The sequence below is a fragment of the Mchenga conophoros genome, linkage group LG3, assembly GCF_057382185.1.
Source record: "Mchenga conophoros isolate Kocher_MC1m ecotype Shallow Benthic linkage group LG3, M_conophoros_male_GT1.1, whole genome shotgun sequence".
Lineage (NCBI taxonomy): Eukaryota > Metazoa > Chordata > Actinopteri > Cichliformes > Cichlidae > Mchenga > Mchenga conophoros.
Window position 1 is genome coordinate 6,820,817 of NC_140528.1, and position 20,874 is coordinate 6,841,690.

The window sequence follows — 20,874 nt, forward strand, 5'->3', positions numbered from 1 at the left end:
ATGAGGAAGTGTGCAGGTAAACTCTGCTCAGAAATGACAATGAGGAGGTACACAGACTGATGGAGCTCATAGAGTGAGACGTTTATTTTACATGAAGTAAACCTGATGTATGATCTGATCTGTAGATCAAACTGATGTGTTTAATAACCTGTTGTTTAGGGCTGGGCGATATGGCCTCAAATCCATATCACGATATATTCTTCTGTATAACATATTTTCCACACTTAAAATCCTTTAATTTCCTCAAAAATCGAGAGTGTGCCTTATGTATGAATTCTGGTTGTGCTTACTGACCTCGAACCGATTTTGGCTGCAGAAATCTGTTAAAAATGTTTTAGTACAACTTTGGTAAGCAGCACTGCTTGATGGATCGTCAGAGCATTACGGCTGCCGTAGTGAGGAGCTTCACGGAGTAATCTGGGTCCAAAACTCCGACAGCTTCAGGTCCCAAAGTCAAACGAACACAAAGAGTTAAAAATGGTCTAAATTCTTTCATCTTTAATTAAATCATCAGCGTTGCTGCTTTACCAGGTGTAACAATTAAGTTTAACATCCAGGTAGGGCTGCTCAATTAATCGAATTTTAATCTCGATTACGATCTGGGCTTTCAACGATCATTAAAAATGACTGAGCCGATTATTAGCCCCTCCCTCGTGCTTTACTCTCGCGCTGCTCCGTGTGGCAAATCGAGCGCACCTCTCTGCATTTCAAACACGTGTCACAACAATTAAGAGCAGCGGCCTCCAACCTTTTTTGCTCCACGGACCAGTTTATGCCGGACAATATTTTCACGGGCCGGCCATTAAGGTGTCGCGGATAAATACAACAAAATAAAACTAGTGCCGGTACCGAAAAAAAGAAAATTTATTCATAACACACGTGAAAAGACCCAGGAAAACTGAGTCAACGATAAAAACGATAACAAAATAACATGGAAAACCGATAAAAACCCTGAAAACCATACATTTCACACCTGAGCCTCAACTCTCGCGGCCCGGTACCAAACGACTCACCGACCGGGACCGGTCCGAGGCCCGGGGGTTGGGGACCGCTGATTAAGAGGACCCGAGGGAAGCTTGGAAAGCTAAACAGAAGTTATTTGGAGAGGAGAGTGACTGCTGTTGGTTGAAAAGAGGTAAAAAAACTTCAGTGGTTTGGAAACATGGGTTCAGTCAGACGTGGATCAAGTAGACTGTGTGTAAACTTTGCTACGGTGTCATAGCTGCACCACAGAGCAACACTGCAAAGTTCACTAAACATAGATGTTTACATTTTTCATTTATTTTTTTATATTGCAAACATTTGCACTGTTATCAGTATTTGCACACTATTTAATATTATTTTTTGACAACCTTTAAAGTCATTATTCAACACATTGTTATTGTTAAATAAATATTGTCAAATAATTGAGATCTCAATTTCAATGAAAATAACCGTGATTATCATTTTTGCCATAATCGAGCAGCCCTACATCCAGGCATCCATGAAAACAGAATTTATTCAATTTAACGGAGTTAGAAGTTAACAGGAAGTTAGCTCGCTAGTTTCCACCTAAACATTTCATAGCATATTCTGACTGAGAGATTTTTGAAACTAATTCAAACGTACAGCTCTGCTATCACTTCCAACATAAATGAAGACTAAACAGCAGTGGCGTTTGCAGGGTTACTGAAGTTGGACTACCTGGTATATAATGTTGTGCTACATGACTGCTAGCGACACAGCTATGTTAGCATAACATTAGCACAGTGAAGCTGGAGGATGAATGCTAACTTTTTGGCTTTCGCCATATTTCAATAGTGCTTCATCTCTTTGTTATGACTGTCGCCCGCCATAATTGCAGATGATAATTGTTGTAGCCGCTGCAATGCTTTCGACCAAAACAGGCGCAGCTTGATGACATCATCAACATGCGGTATAGTCACAATCTCTATCTTTGGCCAAATTTATATCGTTTCTATCGTATATCGTTTCTATGGCCCACCCCTACTGTTGTTACTGTTGATCAGCTGAGATCAGCTGTGCTACAAACTGGAACTCTGCTGAACTGGATTTACTCGTTTCGTGAACTTTTAAGAACGAATGCTTCCTTGGCTGAAAGCAGTGAACATAATTTAAAAAACAGCTTTACTTGCACATAAATCTGTCAGTAAAGTCTGGATAATAAATTCTGGTGGTGTTATAGGTTCTCTTGGTCAGCTTGGTGTTGGTTTGGCTCCTGCATAAAACAGTTTGCTCTCATATTTGACACTGACAGGAACAAAGAGTAAAAAACACGACAACCAAACTAAAAAGGAGAGACGAGTTAAAGCAGAAGATATTTTGTGTGTCAGAACATGTGATCCTCACCAAGAGAGAAAAGCTCTGATTATTGTTGCTGAACTGTGATGGTGAACAGTCTCCTCTGTTGATCCCAGTGTGACTGAAGTCCGTGTGATGAGTGAGGACTGAGCCTGTGTTGGTCGATCGTCTCTAAACAGGATGTGAAGCATCAGTTCAGTCGTATTAAAGCCCTGAATAAACAGTCCTTCTGGATCCACTGTCTGTGTTTGGCTCCTCATCTTCAAAGACTCAACACAAGATGTTGGTCACATCAACATAAAACACAGGATTTGCTGCAGATGTTGAAGTGTGTTCTCCATATGAGAGAAGCTGCTGATCGTGTTTGTATGTTAGTACCTGTAGGATCGATGAACAGCTCTGACTCAGTTCACTAACCAGGCTCAGGGGAATAACTGGGATATTTCCCCAACAGAGACGTCCTGCTGGGATCGTTTTCCTGCTCTACACTCTGGTGTTTCTGCTCAAAAAAACAACAAAATGAATTTCCATGAGCCTACAGATCGTGGACTTCTTTGAGAAACTTAAAGAAGACGCTTTTCTTTCCTTAGATTGAACTTAAACAAAGGATTTGAGGAGAAGAAAAGTTTTTAAAGAGAAATTAAACATATTAATAAATATTCTGTTTATTTTACGTTATTTAGGTGTTTAGGTTATTTTTCTGTAACACGTCTGCTCTCGAGTCGTTATCAACAGTGTATCAATGCATTCCTGTGGGTGGAGACAGAAACACACACCCAAAAAGAGCTCAGAGCAAGAATAAAAGAGGAGGAGACAGGATCAGAGTGGGACAGTGGAGCTTGTTGTTGGTGTCTCTGTGTGAAGAAACTGTAAGTTTGCTTTGTTTCCTCCTTTAACAGTTTGTTTGTTTCTGTGATGTTTGGACCTGATGTTCTCCATCACACCGACACTCTCTCTCCCCTCTGTTCCATATGTGACAGAGGGGAGAGAGTCTCTCACTCAGAGAACCAAGGTTACAATGTAACCACACGTTCCGCTCTTGTGTTTGAATCCTCATGATTATAGATTATTGATTGGCTGGAATCAAACAGTTTGAAGAACATTTATTCGTGTGGTAGTTTCAGCTGCTGCTCACAAATCTGATAACAGGAACAAGTTAGTTCCACGAGGAAGACGTTCGTCTGGGCGCGTTGGCCTCGTCGGTCATGTGACCGTGTTACTGTTTGGGCTCAAACTGATACGAGTGGTTTAGCAGGTGTGACAGGACGATGCTGCACAGCCTCATTGTTCAGGTGTGAGTCAGACTCTGAGTCTTTATACAGTCCTGTTTAACAACATGTTGTTCCTGTTGATGTGTCACAGAGATCAGCTGTGCTAAACTCTGCTGCGTGCAGCTACTAGTTTCTCTAGTTTGGTGATGGAAACGTCGATGAGACTGTTTCCATCACCAAACATCACGAGGAACACCTCTGACTCTGACTCTGACTCTGTGCATAAAACCACAAATATCCCTTCATGTCTGTTCATCTGATTCTGTAATGTGAGAAACTTTGATGTCTGAGTTTTGTTCTATCATTAAAGTCCAGACTTGTAATTCTTAGAGGTTGGACTCAGCAGACTCTCCATAACACAACATCATCACAGTCCTTCAGTTATGATTTCATATGATTGAGTTTTGAGTGTTACAGTGATGTGTTTTCATGTTGTTGCAGGTCCTCTGAGTGTCTTTGAAACCTGTCAGTTAAAACGAAGATCTTTCACTTCATTTCCCTCAGTACGTTTCAAGACGCTAGTGTCATGGTTGCTAGGCAACCTGACACTTTCTGATTTACATGCGCTCACTTCCTGTGTTGTGACATGTTAATTATCCTGAGTGCGCACTGGGCAGGGAGACTCCGCCTCCATTAAAACAAACTAGATGTGGAAGTAGTGACGTTTTAGTTTAGTGCAGACGTGAGAGATGAGTGTCGTTACATTACTGTTCAGTTTGTGTTACAGCGTTTATTGTCCACACGTGTTATCAGACAGGATTATTTCAACGATCTCATGTTTATTTTATCCTCCTGTAACTTTATGAAGAGCTAAACTGTCAGCACTAGTTAGTCCTTATAAGAACTGTTTGTGAGCTAAGACTCAACAATGACAAAGACTGTGAGTGTCATGCAGTGAGTCCTCAGAATTAGGCTGATTTTTAAATTATGCAGGACTCTGTGTCAATCAAAGCTAGAAGCTGGTGTAGCGTTGAGCTTTATTGTTAATTTATTTAAACATATATATATATATATATATATATATATATATATATATATATATATATATATATATATGATGCCCTACCCATGATCAGCCGAGAGGATGAGACAAGGAACATTCAAGAATACATCACGAAGATGGCCCCAACTGACAGCGTGCTCAGTTACCTCAGGCAGCAGCAACCCAAGAAAGAGGAGGGAGACGAGGAACCATCATGGAAGGACAGGCCCCTGCACGGTATGTACCACCGGCAGATAGAGGAGGGGGCTGATATCCAGAAATCCTACCAGTGGCTGGACAAAGCTGGACTGAAAGACAGCACAGAGGCACTAATCATGGCAGCACAAGAACAAGCTCTGAGCACAAGATCCATAGAGGCTGGGGTCTATCACACCAGGCAAGACCCCAGGTGCAGGCTGTGTAAAGATGCCCCAGAGACAATCCAGCACATAACAGCAGTGTGCAAGATGCTAGCAGGCAAGGCATACATGGAACGCCATAACCAAGTGGCCGGCATAGTGTACAGGAACATCTGTGCCGAGTATAACCTGGAAGTCCCGAGGTCAAAATGGGAGTTGTCCCCAAGGGTGGTGGAGAATGACCGAGCTAAGATCCTGTGGGACTTCCAGATACAGACGGACAAAATGGTGGTGGCTAACCAACCGGACATAGTGGTGGTAGACAAACAGAAGAAGACGGCCGTAGTGATCGATGTAGCGGTTCCGAATGACAGCAATATCAGGAAGAAGGAACACGAGAAGCTGGAGAAATACCAAGGGCTCAGAGAAGAGCTCGAGAGGATGTGGAGGGTGAAGGTAACGGTGGTCCCCGTGGTAATCGGAGCACTAGGTGCGGTGACTCCCAAGCTAGGCGAGTGGCTCCAGCAGATCCCGGGAACAACATCGGAGATCTCTGTCCAGAAGAGCGCAGTCCTGGGAACAGCTAAGATACTGCGCAGGACCCTCAAGCTCCCAGGCCTCTGGTAGAGGACCCGAGCTTGAAGGATAAACCGCCCACAGGGGCGTGCTGGGTGGGTTTTTTTTTTTTCGGTTTTTTTTTCTTTTTTTCGTTTCATGGGACCGGTCCCATCCAACTACCGACCAATAACCTGCCTCAGCACCACATGGAAGCTAAGGCTAAGATGAACAGGCACATGGGTCAATACATGACACAGAAAGGGATTGGCAAGAATACCAGAGGCGCAAAACACCAGCTACTGGTAGACCGAGCAGTCAGCCGAGACTGCAGTACCAGACTGACCAACCTGTGCACTGCCTGGATTGATTACAAGAAGGCCTATGACTCAATGCCCCACACCTGGATCCTGGAATGCCTAGACCTATACAAGATCAACAGGACCCTAAGAGCCTTCATCAGGAACTCAATGGGGATGTGGCGTACAACACTAGAGGCCAACCTGAAGCCCATAGCACAAGTCACCATCAAGTGCGGGATCTACCAAGGAGATGCTCTGTCCCCACTGCTGTTCTGCATAGGCCTGAACCACCTCAGTGAGATCATTAACAAGACTGGCTACGGATACCGACTACGGAACGGAGCAGTTGTCAGCCACCTCCTGTACATGGATGACATCAAGCTGTATGCCAAGAGTGAACGAGACATCGGTTCACTGATCCACACTACCAGGCTATACAGCAATGACATTGGAATGTCGTTCGGACTGGAGAAGTGTAGTCGAATGGTAACAAAGAGAGGGAAGCACCACAGTCCAGGATGAGACAACGAACATCCAAGAATACATCACGAAGATGGCCCCAACTGACAGCGTGCTCAGTGAATACCTCAGGCAGCAGAAACCCAAGAAAGAGGAGGGAGACGTTCACTTTACTGTCAAATACACTTAATAACTTTAAACAGCTGCAGTTATCAAGTGAAAACAGCAAAGATGTCAGGGCTGGGCTGAGCCCCAGTGTTTCTACAGCCTAGTAATACCTCAGACAGTCACAACTCATCAAAGCTTCTCGTTATCATTAGGACACATTTAGTTCAATATCATTTCACATTTCTGTGTCATCATCCATCAAATGTCGACACATAGTGAGTTTGTCATTCTCTCAGCTGACACTGAGATGAAGCAGAAAGAAGCAGCTGATATTTGGACAGCACGCATGATGGAAAGAGAGGGAGAGTGTAACCCGTGCTTATTTTATTGCCACTGATATTTTTATTTTATTATAAATGTTACTTTTTGTAGAGTGTTGAGTTTTCCCATGTTTCTGTCCTTAACTTGTTGAGCCCCAAAATTCACGTATTCTGTGAAGAATTTCTTATTTAATTTTGTACAAATGGGATACAGAAACAATTTGTTAGTAGAAATATGTGTTTATTTTACAAGTGAAGTGATTGCTCTACATTTATTTACAGGCTGAGCTTTATGTGCCACTATGAAATCTTATGTGAAATTTTATGTGAAATGCGCAAGTTTTCTGATGCCACTGGAGATGTTTGCAAAGGACGCTCTCAATCTGAAGGCCACCTGTAACACAAGGACTGTAGACATGCAGGAGCTGCACAAGCCAATAAGCAGTCAGCAGAACTCCCATCCTGATGCAGTGCACATTATAGCTGGGGACTTCAACCATGCTGACCACATATTTGAACAGCATATTAAATGTGCAACAAGGGGGGAAAAACACATTGGATAAAACCTACAGCAGACTAGCTGGCTGAGGTCTTCACTAGGATCTTCTACACTTCACTGTCCAAGTCCTGCATCCCTCCAGTCGGCCATAGTTGTCCCACTGCCAAAGCGCACCAACATTAGCAGCCTCAATGACTAGCGATCAGCTGCTCTAACCCCTGTTATAATGAAGTGCTTCATGCGATGTCTCATCATGTCCTGCCTGCCACCCTCACTCGCTCCAGTTTGCATACAGAGCTAACAGATCAACTGAAGATAAGCACCATGGCACACAAAAAGGCACTTCAGGGTTCAGCTGACCTGATAGGCTACCTCCCCTGGACGTTTTGGGGGGTAACAGCAACATCAACAATGTCCACATGCACTCATTCTTTTGCTTATACCTTTCTTGGACTTAAAAAAAAATCCACTTTAAGTTACTGTGTTGTGTTTAGTTGTGCGTAGTGCCGACGTGGGACAGTTTCGTTGTACTATTGAACTAGGTATGACTGTGCAATGAAGAGTTATCGCTTATCTCTAGAGTATAAATTCTTTTTCTTATAGATTTCAGTAACTTTGAAGTTTTCAGTTTCATTTTTGTGTTTTATGTTTGCTTTTTTGAACTCTGGTCATCTGACAAAATAAACACAGTGACACTTATGACACTCATTACTGATTCAGTATCATTTGAGGTGTGATAGTTTTCCCATCACAGTAAAAAATAATTTCTTATAAATAATCGAGATGTAAAGATGTACCGTAATTGTCGGGCTATAAGCCGCTACTTTTTCCACAAGCTTTGAACCCTGCGGCTTTTAGTCAGGTGCGGCTTTTCTGTGGATTGTCCCTGATTTTTGTCATATCATAAGACAAATTGTTTTGTTTGATCTGCTGTTGTACGGCACTACGTTGCCTGGCAGAAGGGCATGTGATCAGACACACAGTATCGGGGTTCAAGAGTGGTATGTTGGTCACGTGTCCATCCGCCAGGCAACATAGTGCCTTACAAGTAGCGCGAAAAACAAACTTCAAAGTAGCGCTACGCGTTCAGCGGGAGTCATGGATGATGTGCGGCGATAAACTTGCAAAAAGCAAGTTATGCTCAACTCCACCGGTGGAATCTGACAGCGTGGAAAAGTGTGAAAACATCAATGATCACCAACGGATTTCGAAGGGCTGGACTGCTGCATGATGGAGAGGAGGACACCGCCACGGCCCTTCTGAGGGTGTTTGACTCTGACACTGACAACGAGGATTTCTTTGGTTTTGAAAGTGACAACGAAGGAAAGAAGCTGAGAGTGGATGACGAAGCCATCCTGAGCCTGTTCGTATCCGACACTGGAGGAGAGGACTTTGGTGGTTTTAGTGCAGGAAGAAGAGAAAGATGGTGAATGACTGACTTTTCTTCTTGTTAAAGCTGTGTCACTGCACCTGAGCCTAAAAGGTAGTCCGAATCAATTGTTCTGGTGTGCTGTAGGTTATTGTTATGTACTACATTTGTTACTCATTTATGAAGCACAGTACATGTTTTGTACTTGTAATTACCGCTACTTGCACATATACCTAAAAAGTTGTGCAAATATGTACCCATAACTTGTTTTTCAAAATATTAATAAAAGGGGTGTGTCTCCAAACAGCCATCTCTTTCCTGACAATTCACTTTGTGCATATTCTCTTACATATGATAAGTCAATATTGAAACACCTGCGGCTTTTAGTCAGGTGCGGCTAATGTATGTACAAAACAGGATTTTCCCCTGATTTTAGCTTGTGCAGCTAATATTCAGGTGCGCTTTGTAGTCCGGGAAATACGGTACTCTGCTAAAGAAGAAGATAGAACATGTGATGAGACTCACTGTCTGAGTCACGTTCTCATGGTTTACAGATCAAAGATGGAGAAGCCCTCACCAGTGCAGCTCCTGGAAATGTTGAAAAATTTGGGAGAAGAGGAGCTGAAGGTTTTCCACTTGTACCTGCAGCATGAACCTGGAGGTGACTTCACCAAAATCTATAAGTGCCAGCTGGAGAACGCAGACAGACTGAAAACAGTAGATGTGATGGTGCAGGCGTATTCAGACCGTGTGATGGAGGTAGCCCAGTCGATTTTAGGGAGAATGAATAAAGGTCAGTCAGAGGAAAAAGAAACACGAAACACTCCGTGTGATATGCAGACACCACATTGTCACAATTTATTGTATGAAATGTATTAAACTGAGACTTTCTAAATTTTTCTTTTCAATGTATGAGTACAAATATTATTAATACATTATTTTGAAACTATAGAGGTTTTCATTATAAAAGAGACCAACTGGTGATTCAAGCTGCACTTTCTTCCAACAGGAAGTCCCTCAGCTCAGGAGGCTTCATCGCGTTTGTTAGAACCTTAACAAATATCTGCTTTTTTAATTCAGATGCTCTTCATGAGTGTCATCGTAAACTTAAGTCTAAGCTGAAGGAGAAGTTCCAGTGTGTGTTTGAGGGCATCGCTAAAGCAGGAAACCCAACCCTCCTGAATCAGATCTACACAGAGCTCTACATCACAGAGGGAGGGACTGCAGAGGTCAATGATGAACATGAGGTCAGACAGATTGAAACAGCATCCAGGAAACCAGACAGACCAGAAACAACCATCAGACAAGAAGACATCTTTAAAGCCTCACCTGGAAGAGATGAACCAATCAGAACAGTGCTGACAAAGGGAGTGGCTGGCATTGGGAAAACAGTCTTAACACAGAAATACAGCCTGGACTGGGCTGAAGACAAAGCCAACCAGGACATCCAGTTCATATTTCCATTCACTTTCAGAGAGCTGAATGTGCTGAAAGAGGAAAAGTTCAGCTTGGTGGGACTTGTTCATCACTTCTTTACTGAAACCAAAGAAGCAGGAATCTGCAGCTTTGAAGACTTCCAGGTTGTGTTCATCTTTGATGGTCTGGATGAGTGTCGACTTCCTCTGGACTTCCACAAAACTACAATCCTAACTGACCCTAGAAAGTCCACCTCAGTGGATGTGCTGCTGATAAACCTCATCAGGGGGAAACTGCTTCCCTCTGCTCGCCTCTGGATAACCACACGACCTGCAGCAGCCAATCAGATCCCCCCTAAATGTGTTGGCATGGTGACAGAGGTCAGAGGTACGAATTCATTTGTTTGTCTCTAAAAACATCAATAAGGCAGAAACAGATCTGAGCTGACCAATTAGAGCTCTGGTTGTTTCCATGTAGTAGCTCTGCTGTATGACTAAAGTCAGAGCTCCAATAAATGAAAGGTTGTTTGGTTTAATAATGTCTAACTTTACTTCGCCGCATGTAACAGCAAACAACATTAAAACAGAGGACAGAGGTTACAGAGCTTTAGATGAGATGTGAGGATGGTTCATTGCAGATGACAAGAAATCTAGAAAAACATCTAACATGTTTGGACTCAGAAATAGTCATACATGACATGCTTTAAGGCCTTATGATACATTTAGACCTTCACTCTTCATGGTTTACATTTTAAACCAGAGCTTTTAGAAATGTATTCACATTTTATTAAGTAAAGTGATATGTCTCTAGCCTCAGCTCTGCAGTACAAGTAAAGTCTGAGCTCTAATGAATGAACATCTCTTTGGTTTAATATTTCTAACTTATTTCACTGGATCTAACAGCAGATACCTGATATTTATGCCCTGGACTTAACTTTTAATGTTTTTAATTAATTAATTACAATTACAATTTTTAATTAAGTTCATCAAATTAAAAGAGAAGCCAAAGTTTCAGAGCTTTAGGTAACGTTGGAGGACAAACTGAATTATTCAGATTTCTAAAAAAAATGTATTACAACATGAACTTTATCTTTATTTTTGTCTACAGACTTGACAAGATTTAAATTTTTTATTTACTTTTGAAAAAAAGATTTAAGTAGCCAATACTCTATTCTTCAATGTATCACTCCAAGATTACAGATCCTGCGTCCATTTTATATCAGCATAACACTTCAGGCTTTTATTTTTTAATAGTATTTGTTTCCAAAAATGGTCTCTACTTTTATTGTGGAAAAATACCTGCTGGAAGTCAATGGACCATTTTTCAAAAAACCTTAACAAATATCTGCTTTTTTAATTCAGATGTTCTTCATAAGTGTCATCGTAAACTTAAACCTGCACTGAAGAAGAAGTTCCAGTGTGTGTTTGAGGGCATCGCTAAAGCAGGAAACCCAACCCTCCTGAATCAGATCTACACAGAGCTCTACATCACAGAGGGAGGGACTGCAGAGGTCAATGATGAACATGAGGTCAGACAGATTGAAACAGCATCCAGGAAACCAGACAGGCCAGAAACAACCATCAGACAAGAAGACATCTTTAAAGCCTCACCTGGAAGAGATGAACCAATCAGAACAGTGCTGACAAAGGGAGTGGCTGGCATTGGGAAAACTGTCTTAACACAGAAATACAGCCTGGACTGGGCTGAAGACAAAGCCAACCAGGACATCCAGTTCATATTTCCATTCACTTTCAGAGAGCTGAATGTGCTGAAAGAGGAAAAGTTCAGCTTGGTGGGACTTGTTCATCACTTCTTTACTGAAACCAAAGAAGCAGGAATCTGCAGCTTTGAAGACTTCCAGGTTGTGTTCATCTTTGATGGTCTGGATGAGTGTCGACTTCCTCTGGACTTCCACAAAACTACAATCCTAACTGACCCTAGAAAGTCCACCTCAGTGGATGTGCTGCTGATAAACCTCATCAGGGGGAAACTGCTTCCCTCTGCTCGCCTCTGGATAACCACACGACCTGCAGCAGCCAATCAGATCCCTCCTGACTGTGTTGGCATGGTGACAGAGGTCAGAGGGTTCACTGACCCACAGAAGGAGGAGTACTTCAGGAAGAGATTCAGAGATGAGGAGCAGGCCAGCAGGATCATCTCCCACATCAAGACATCACGAAGCCTCCACATCATGTGTCACATCCCAGTCTTCTGCTGGATCACTGCTACAGTTCTGGAGGATGTGCTGGAAACCAGAGAGGGAGGACAGCTGCCCAAGACCCTGACTGAGATGTACATCCACTTCCTGGTGGTTCAGGCCAAAGTGAAGAAGGTCAAGTATGATGGAGGAGCTGAGACAGATCCACACTGGAGTCCAGAGAGCAGGAAGATGATGGAGTCTCTGGGAAAACTGGCTTTTGATCAGCTGCAGAAAGGAAACCTGATCTTCTATGAATCAGACCTGACAGAGTGTGGCATCGATATCAGAGCAGCCTCAGTGTACTCAGGAGTGTTCACACAGATCTTTAAAGAGGAGAGAGGACTGTACCAGGACAAGGTGTTCTGCTTCATCCATCTGAGTGTTCAGGAGTTTCTGGCTGCTCTTCATGTCCATTGGACCTTCAGCAACTCTGGACTCAATCTGATGAAAAAACAACAAACAACCTCTACACGGTCTAAACCATTTAAAAATAAAAAGAGTTTAAAATCTCTCCACCAGAGTGCTGTGAACAAGGCCTTGCAGAGTCCAAATGGACACCTGGACTTGTTCCTCCGCTTCCTCCTGGGTCTTTCACTGCAGACCAATCAGACTCTCCTACGAGGTCTGCTGACACAGACAGGAAGTAGCTCACAGACCAATAAGAAAACAGTCCAGTACATCAAGGAGAAGCTCAGTAAGAATCTGTCTGCAGAGAAAAGCATCAATCTGTTCCACTGTCTGAATGAACTGAATGATCGTTCTCTAGTGGAGGAGATCCAACAGTCCCTGAGATCAGGAAGTCTCTCCACAGATAAACTGTCTCCTGCTCAGTGGTCAGCTCTGGTCTTCATCTTACTGTCATCAGAAGAAGATCTGGATGTGTTTGACCTGCAGAAATACTCTGCTTCAGAGGAGGCTCTTCTGAGGCTGCTGCCAGTGGTCAAAGCCTCCAACAAAGCTCTGTAAGTACATATGTGATCATAGCTTTAGCTTTTAAATGTTTATTCTAGTTAACACAGATCAGGTGGAACAACTCAAATAAAATATCAAAAATATTAAGTGGTCATCGGTACTCAGTTTGTTCAATACTGAATACAATGGAGCACAAATTGTCCACGTTTCTGAAATATTTCTGGGTGTAACTGTCACCAAAGTGCAATTTAGACCTGGCCTGTGGTTGTTATCTAAGTGATAATCATCAATTCTACTAAAACAAATACAAAATAAAGAAATTTGACACATTCTGTTGATATCAAAAGCACACTGAACAATTCAGTGTTGTTTTACTGCTGTTCTCTCTTCACTTCTTCTCCTCTGATTCTCTCCACATGTTGCTCTGCATCAGTGCTCAGTTTCCTGACAAAACAAGATGAAATATTGCTAAATATAATAGTATCTCATTACACTTCAACATAAGTGTTTTATTTTTGTAATTGTTTATCTGTTATTTTTCAGACTGAGTCACTGTGACCTGTCAGAGAGAAGCTGTGAAGCTCTGGCCTCAGGTCTCAGCTCTCAGACCTCTAATCTGAGACAGCTGGACCTGAGTAACATCAACCTGAAAGATTCAGGCGTGAAGCTTCTGTCTGAAGGACTGAAGAGTCCACGCTGTACACTGGAAACTCTCAGGTGAGATCAAGCATTTTTCTTTCATCAACTGACAGAATTAGCAGATTAATAATAAGGCAGTCCTCTAATAAGAGGAGAAGTGGAGGTGTTTTGAAGGGCAACGTACTCTTATGTTAACAAGACAGGCAGTAGTTCCTGGGAACTGCTTCCTTTGTTATTGTCTAAGTAGAAATATGATGGTGAAACAGTGATGAGTTTGCAGAGGTGGATCCACACAACACAACAATGCTGTTGCGTGCTGAAAGCAGACTTCTCACAGATTCTGAGGCTGCAGGTTTCATCACTGTCCAACCAAAATTCACTGAACCAGCAGTAAATGAACGTCCAAAACGACGCTTCATGTTTAAAAAACAGATGATCAGGGGGATTTGTGTTTACATCTTTTTTGTGTAATCTGTTCACCTGCTGTTTCAGCTGTTTGGTGGTTGTTGAGATGGTTTTGTGAACTTTTAGCTGAGATTCTGACGTTTCTGTAGATACCACACATGTCTAATTACTTTGTACAGCATGAACGGCCATAACGAGGTTTTTAACAGTAAGAAAAGTTGTAAAACTTCAGAAAATATAGTTAAAAGTCCAAAACCTTCTACGTCTGGTGGCTTGTGGTAAGGAGCAGATCAAACGAGTAAAGAATTACGTTATAATTATAAATGGCTTCAACAGCACATTCAGGTCTGTGAGACTCATTCAGACACTGAGCCGTGGCTCTGTGCTACATGCACATATTTCTGCATCTCTGCCATTCAGACACACTTTATATATAGTTTATTTTATGTAGGATTCAATACTGAACTGTACATTTAGTCTTTTTAAAGGCAGCAAGTTTTATTCAGTGTTTTCATAAAAGCCTTATTTTTATCCATTTACTGCTATTAGGAAGAACACGTGAGGTTTAAGACCTGGACCAGTTTGAAACCTTTTGTCCTCCACAATGGAAAATGGGTGGAAATAAAAATGGGTCTCACTTTAGCCAGCTCCTAATTTTATCAGTTCTACTCTCAGCGTCTCCTGTATATCTCCTGTATAAATGTTGCACTCAGCTTTGTGGTCTCCAATATCACTGAAATGCAGCCAGATGCTGCTCATTTTGCCTTTTCACTCTTTCCTGACACGCTTGCATTTCAGTACAGCTCCCATTTCTCTGTGTACTGGTCTCTACCACTACCCTTGCTGTCTATGGGACATTTCCGTCCTCTTTCACATAATGGTATGATCCCAGTCTGTCTCTGAAAGTGTTTGGCCACATGGTTTGCTCATCAGAATAACATCTCAGCCGTGCTCACATTGATTATCAGCAAGCCTGAAAATTCATCAATATTTGACATATGAAATTATCTCAAGGGCTGGATTTGGCCCACGGGCCATATGTTTGACACCCCTGGTTTACACAGTTTGGTATTCAATGTACAAGTGAGTTAGCTCTCAGCTAACTAGCAGACAAGCTAACTGCTGGGACTGCGTCTTTCTAACAAGAGCGTCAGACACTCAGACTGGTTTCCTTTGTGGATGATGATGTGTTCTCACACTGATCCTTCATGCTGATGCTGCCATCCACCCACTGCTCCTGGATTCCTCATCATCATCTCCATCAGCCCTCACAATACTCCACCTTCATCAGCTTCATGTTCAGCAGCCTGGATGGACAGTAATTCTTTCCATGGGTTATGGTGGGACATTGAGAGCTGAAGTCAAACAGCAGTGAGAATGAAAGACTGATTCATTTCTATTTAGTCTTGTGCTGTGCAGCTTTGTTCAGAGCATTAAGGCCCAGCAAAGATTACTGAGGTCATAGAGTCCTGATGAAACCTGTGTGCTTATAGAAACTGAGACCAGATGAACCAGAATAGAAGGACATTAAAATGAAGTGTCAGCTACACAAAGGCAAAGCTATTCAGTTGTTGCTGTGAGTTATTTAAATGGAGGATGGAGTCAGACTTTAAGCTGCTGGACTCAGTCACTATATCCTGTTGTCCTCATAGAACCTGGACACACAGACTCACCTGTGACACAGTGACACACAGTGTGGGCTACACACACATTAGAAAGTGGATCAGTCACACTTGTGCAATCATTTGTTGTGCTTGGAAACCATGAACACTTTGAATCACATTAATGGCTTTGTTACAGCAACATTCAATCATGAGTTCAAAAGTAGTGCATTGTGTACTTATTTTAATAGTCCTGCAGTATGAGAAGTGCAACATTCAGTGTGCAGAAACAGATCAGGTGCTTTCTAACAGCAGTGTTCCCTTTAACACAGCAGCAGTTCAAATATTTCTGTCAGTCTGAGCTGAAACATGAATCTAATCAAATATCAAATCAAAGTTCTTTGCCTCTGCCAGGACGTTAACATTTGATCTAGTTTTTTACAAAGTTCCCTCAGCGTCCAGAGCCACCAACATACCTTTGATCAACAGCAAGTGAACATTTATAAATGTGTGTTTGCAGAACAGGAAGCAGCAGAACTATTGTTCTGTTATCAGGCAGCAGCACAAACGCTCATCAGCTCATTTACTGTGCAGGACTTTGAGTGTGTGAAGTGTGTGTTTGTGCTGGATTTCCTTTGGAGAATCTCAGTCAGAAACCAGACAAAGAAAAACTCTTTCAACAGTCCAGGTTGAGTTGACAACATGAACTGCATTTATCTTCCTCTGACTGACATGTTCTTCCTCCTCTGCACCGAGCCAGCTGCTAAGACTCACAAGCTCATTGACATTTTCTGATGATAAAGAAACTCTCTTCTTCTGCACAATATGAGCAGCAACAGAGAAGAAGCTTTCACAGGTACAGATGTTGCAGCTGTGGCCAAGTACATGTGCTGCATGTTGGAGCAGCACTCTAATGGACAGGCCTCTGTACTGATGGTGGGCTCTGCTCTGTATCCACCACACTGTTCTCAGCTGAGTCTTCCTCCTGTTCACAATCACACTCTGATCAAGCATGTTCACGTTGTAACGCCGTGGCTTTCGTAGTCTCTCCTTTTTCTACAGCTCATGTGTTCTTCTTGTGATGCTGCGTCTTGAGGCTCATACATGCCGTCATTTGTTGATCCTAAGAACGTTCCTCAGACCGACTTCTTCAACAACAGATAACTTTAGTTGTATCAACACTGCCTCCTGGAACAGTTTAAAATGAACATGTCAAAGATCTGTACCTGTCTCCATGTTTCTGTCCCCGCCCCTTTCTCTCTGTCCTGGGTCATGTGAGCGCTGCAGTAGTATTAGGCCCACCCTCAATGCTCCCATTGGCTGAGATGCATAATGACGCCCATTTCAAGCCAGCACTGATCAACATCCCTCCTGTGACCCATGGCTGTTATATTCAGAGCCAGTGAGCACTTTCACAATAATCATGATTTTAAAAACTGTGATTAAAATAATTGCTGACGTTAATCAGTTAATGAGTTAACGAGATAATAACAGGTTAAGTTGCCCTAATAATTAGACTTTGGTGACAAACTGATGTGATCTCCATGTTTCCTTTGTTGGACTGTGGGCGAGTGTCAGAACTGAATGTACTGAGTAACATGTGGAGTTTAAACATGTGTCAGTTCCAGTTTTAGAGCTCTAAAGTGCAGCTATCATGTTAGGAATATTTAGGAATAGACAGGAACACTGAGCACACTGAGGTCAAATCTTTATTTTACCACTCGCTGCATTCTTGATGTTCATGAATTCAGCAGCTTCATGATTGTCTGCAACATTAATCTCATATTTCCATTAAAAGTGTTGAATTTGACTGTTTGATGTTCTTTATGATCTCTGGCACCAGTTCATCTGTAGGCTGAGCTCAGTCCATCCATTTAGTGAAATGATGTTTAAAGGTCTCCTTGTTCTGTGAGCGTGCACAGATCCTGAAGCAGAAAGCCTGGGTTACAGAGAAATGATCATCACTGTGATGATGCTCATCATCTCTGACTGGGATTTGAGGTTTTGTCAAAGCAGCAAAGAAAGCCTGGCTATGTTGGACTGGGTGTGGAAGCAGCTCCCAGTTTGAGTTCAGGAGACAGACACCCTCTCTACTTTGAAGATCAGCTTCAAACTTTCCTTTTTGATAAAGCTTATAGTTCGAGCTGGATCAGGTGACCCTGAACCATCCCTTAGTTATGCTGCTATAGGCTCAGGCTGTTGGTGGACTTCCCATGATGCTCTGCTTTCTTCTCCCCTCTTTTCACTCCTGATGCTTTTATATGTCACTACTGCATGTCCTTAACTTTTGTCTCTCTGTTTTGTTCTTGTCTCTCTGAGCTCATCTCTTCTCTTTCCCCTCACCCTGCAACCAGTCATGGTAGATGCTCCTCCTGGAGCCTGTTTTCACTGGGAGGATCTTTGTGTCAAAGGGAGTTCTTCTTCCCACCATCACCAAGTGCTGCTCACAGTGGAGGCGGTTACCTTACACTGTTAAACAGCTTCAGATGACTGTTGTTGTCTGTTGGGTATTGTTACTTATAAATAAAGTTACATTGAATGGATGTATGGATGGATAGATGTTATTGTGACAAAGAGAAAACAACTGTTGACAGATAGATTGTTGTTTTGTGTGTCTGCAGTCTGTCAGGCTGTCTGATCACAGAGGAAGGCTGTACTTCTCTGGCCTCAGCTCTGAGCTCCAACCCCTCCCATCTGAGAGAGCTGGACCTGAGCTACAATCATCCAGGTGCCTCAGGAATGAAGCTGCTCTCGGCTGGACTGAAGGATCCAGGCTGGAGACTGGACACTCTCAGGTATGGAGAGAAAATCTGATAGAGGAGGAAGAGCTGGAAACATTTCCCGTGTCTTTCACTCACTTCCTGTTTGTTTCCTGCAGATGAGACATGAACAATCACACATGCAGGAATATTTTCAGGGACAGACACACTAGTCTAGCTGGATAGTTCATGGATATTTATGTAGGGGTCTCCAAGGAGTCTGTTTGCAGGAACATTTAGGTCACAGGTGTACCTGATATAGATACCAGTGTACCTAATAAAGTGTCAGCTAACATTTGGAAATGGAAGCTTAAATAATGACAAACTGTACATTCACAGCTGAAGTCACAATAAATTTGTTCTCAAGTGCACATTTTTCTGTTATTGTTCTCAAACAACAGAATGAGATTGAAATATTGATTCTAACAGGGCCCATAAACAGCATTAGCTTATCAGAGTTTCCATCATGGTCACACAAATCCTTAGCAGAGAAAAGTGGCCTTCTTAGCAATAGCTGCTCAAGTTGTATAAAGAAAGGGAAAACAGTATTAGCATTAGCTGCTAATGGCAGCTTACTTAGCATAAACTGTTCACATCTTTATAATGCAAGGGAAAGGAGTCACTCATGGAAGCCTATTTAGCATTAACGTCTCACATCATTATAACACAAGAGAAAAGGGTATTAGCATAAGCTACTAATGCTTATTCACCTCAAATTAGCTTTAGCTGCTAATGGTAGCCTACTTAACATTAACTCCTCACTAATATAATGCTAATTCATATCAAATTAGCATTAGCTGCTCATATTGTTATAAGGAAAGGTTTTCCACAATAAAGGCATGGTTAAAAAAGGGAGGAAGGAAGCAGTTGCGACCCTCAGTATGTCTTGAAGATGATCATCCGTAAGTCTGAACCTGTACTTGGACTTATTGAAGTTCAAAGTGGAGAAGAGCTTTTGGCACAAGTATGTGCTACCAAAAAGGCACATGGTCCGCTTGAACATTCGGGAAAGCCGAGGGAAACTAGGGCTCAAGTCTCTCAAAAATTGTCCAAGCTTGTCTGCTTTTCCACTCACCTCCCTGAACTTTGCTTTGAGTTCAGAGTTGCACTGCAGCTCAATGAGCTCCATTTGAAGCACAGAAGGGGCATCTTGCACATCAAAGGAGAAGGGGTCCGCAAAAATGTGAAAGGTGGCTCTGTGTGTCTTGAAGTCAGCAAATCTGGGATCAAATTCCTCCTGTAGCCTCAAAATGACATCAACATACTCGTCAGCACTGAATGGTGTGCCTGCATCCACGAGTGCCTTGCATGCTGGGAAATGGCAAAGGTTTGTCTGAGAGAGCTGAGCTTTCCAGAGCGCCAGTTTTGTGGAGAATGCTCTCACGTTGTCATAGGCAGCACTGACAAGTTGCCCCTGGCCTTGTAACGTCTTGTTCAGTACATTAAGCTCATGTGTCATATCAACAAGAAAAGCTGAGTCCATGAGCCATTTGGGATCAGTTAGCACAGGAACACTAACTCCATCCTTCTCCATGAAGGCTTCACTTCTGCTCTCAACTCAAAAAGTCTCTTTAATACATTTCCCCTGCTGAGCCAACGTACCTCAGTGAAGTCGAGCACATCCCCATATTCTGACTCCATTTCCTCTAAAAAAGCACAGAACCTTCGGTGCTTTAAGCCCCTGGATCTGATTTGGTTGATGCATTTCACAACAATAGACATCACATTGTCAAACTTCAGGCATTTGCTGCAAAGGACCTGCTGATGGATGATGCAGTGCAGAGCAATGGCCTCCTCCACGCCTTCCTCTTCCAGTTTGTTTTGTGCCACCAGTCCATGTTTCCTCCCTGTCATTGATGGCGCTCCATCTGTTGTTATTCCAACAAACCTCTTCCATGGCAAACCAACATTCTCAATGGCATCACACAGCTTGTAAATATCTGCTGAGCGGTGGTCTGGCCATGCATTGGAATTACTGTGAGCAGCTCCTCCATCACTTCAAAACTGTCATCAACACCACGGACATACATTGGGAGCTGGGCAGTGTCGGTGATGTCTGTGGTCTCATCAAGAGCGACTGAGTATACACTGAAACATTTGGCTTTCTCACACAGTTGGTCATAAATGTCACTTGACAGGTCAGAAATGCGATCTGCTGCGGTGTTGGCAGAAAGGCTGATGTTGCTAAACTGACCTTTCTTTCCCGGACAGACTATATTTGCAGCCTGCAATATGCACTTTTAGACAAATGCACCTTCTGTGAATGGCTTCCCTGCTTTAGCAATCATCTCACTAACCACGTGGCTCCGACTGCTGCATTATTCTCTTTGGTTGCTTTCTTGGAGAAATCTTGCTGCCTCAGTAGATCTGTTTTAAGACTGGCAACCCGGTTCGCTCTCTCGTCTCCCTGGTATTTT

At 42.7% G+C, this 20,874-nt stretch overlaps 1 protein-coding gene across 2 annotated transcripts in view; it reads left to right on the top strand.

Annotated features, from left to right (window-relative positions):
• The window catches only part of LOC146577113 (protein NLRC3-like), a 560,242-nt gene that overhangs the window by 142,824 nt on the left and 396,544 nt on the right, over window positions 1-20,874 (top strand). The window contains exons 2-4 of one of the 2 annotated variants that reach the window (XM_085268106.1): window positions 9,080-9,318; window positions 9,535-9,564; window positions 15,186-15,203. In XM_085268106.1, coding sequence (XP_085124232.1) covers window positions 9,080-9,318; window positions 9,535-9,564; window positions 15,186-15,203 — 287 coding nt within the window. Of the gene's footprint in view, window positions 1-9,079; window positions 9,319-9,534; window positions 9,565-13,626; window positions 13,771-15,185; window positions 15,204-20,874 lie in introns of both variants that reach the window. The other variant, XM_085268107.1, reaches the window with a different exon arrangement.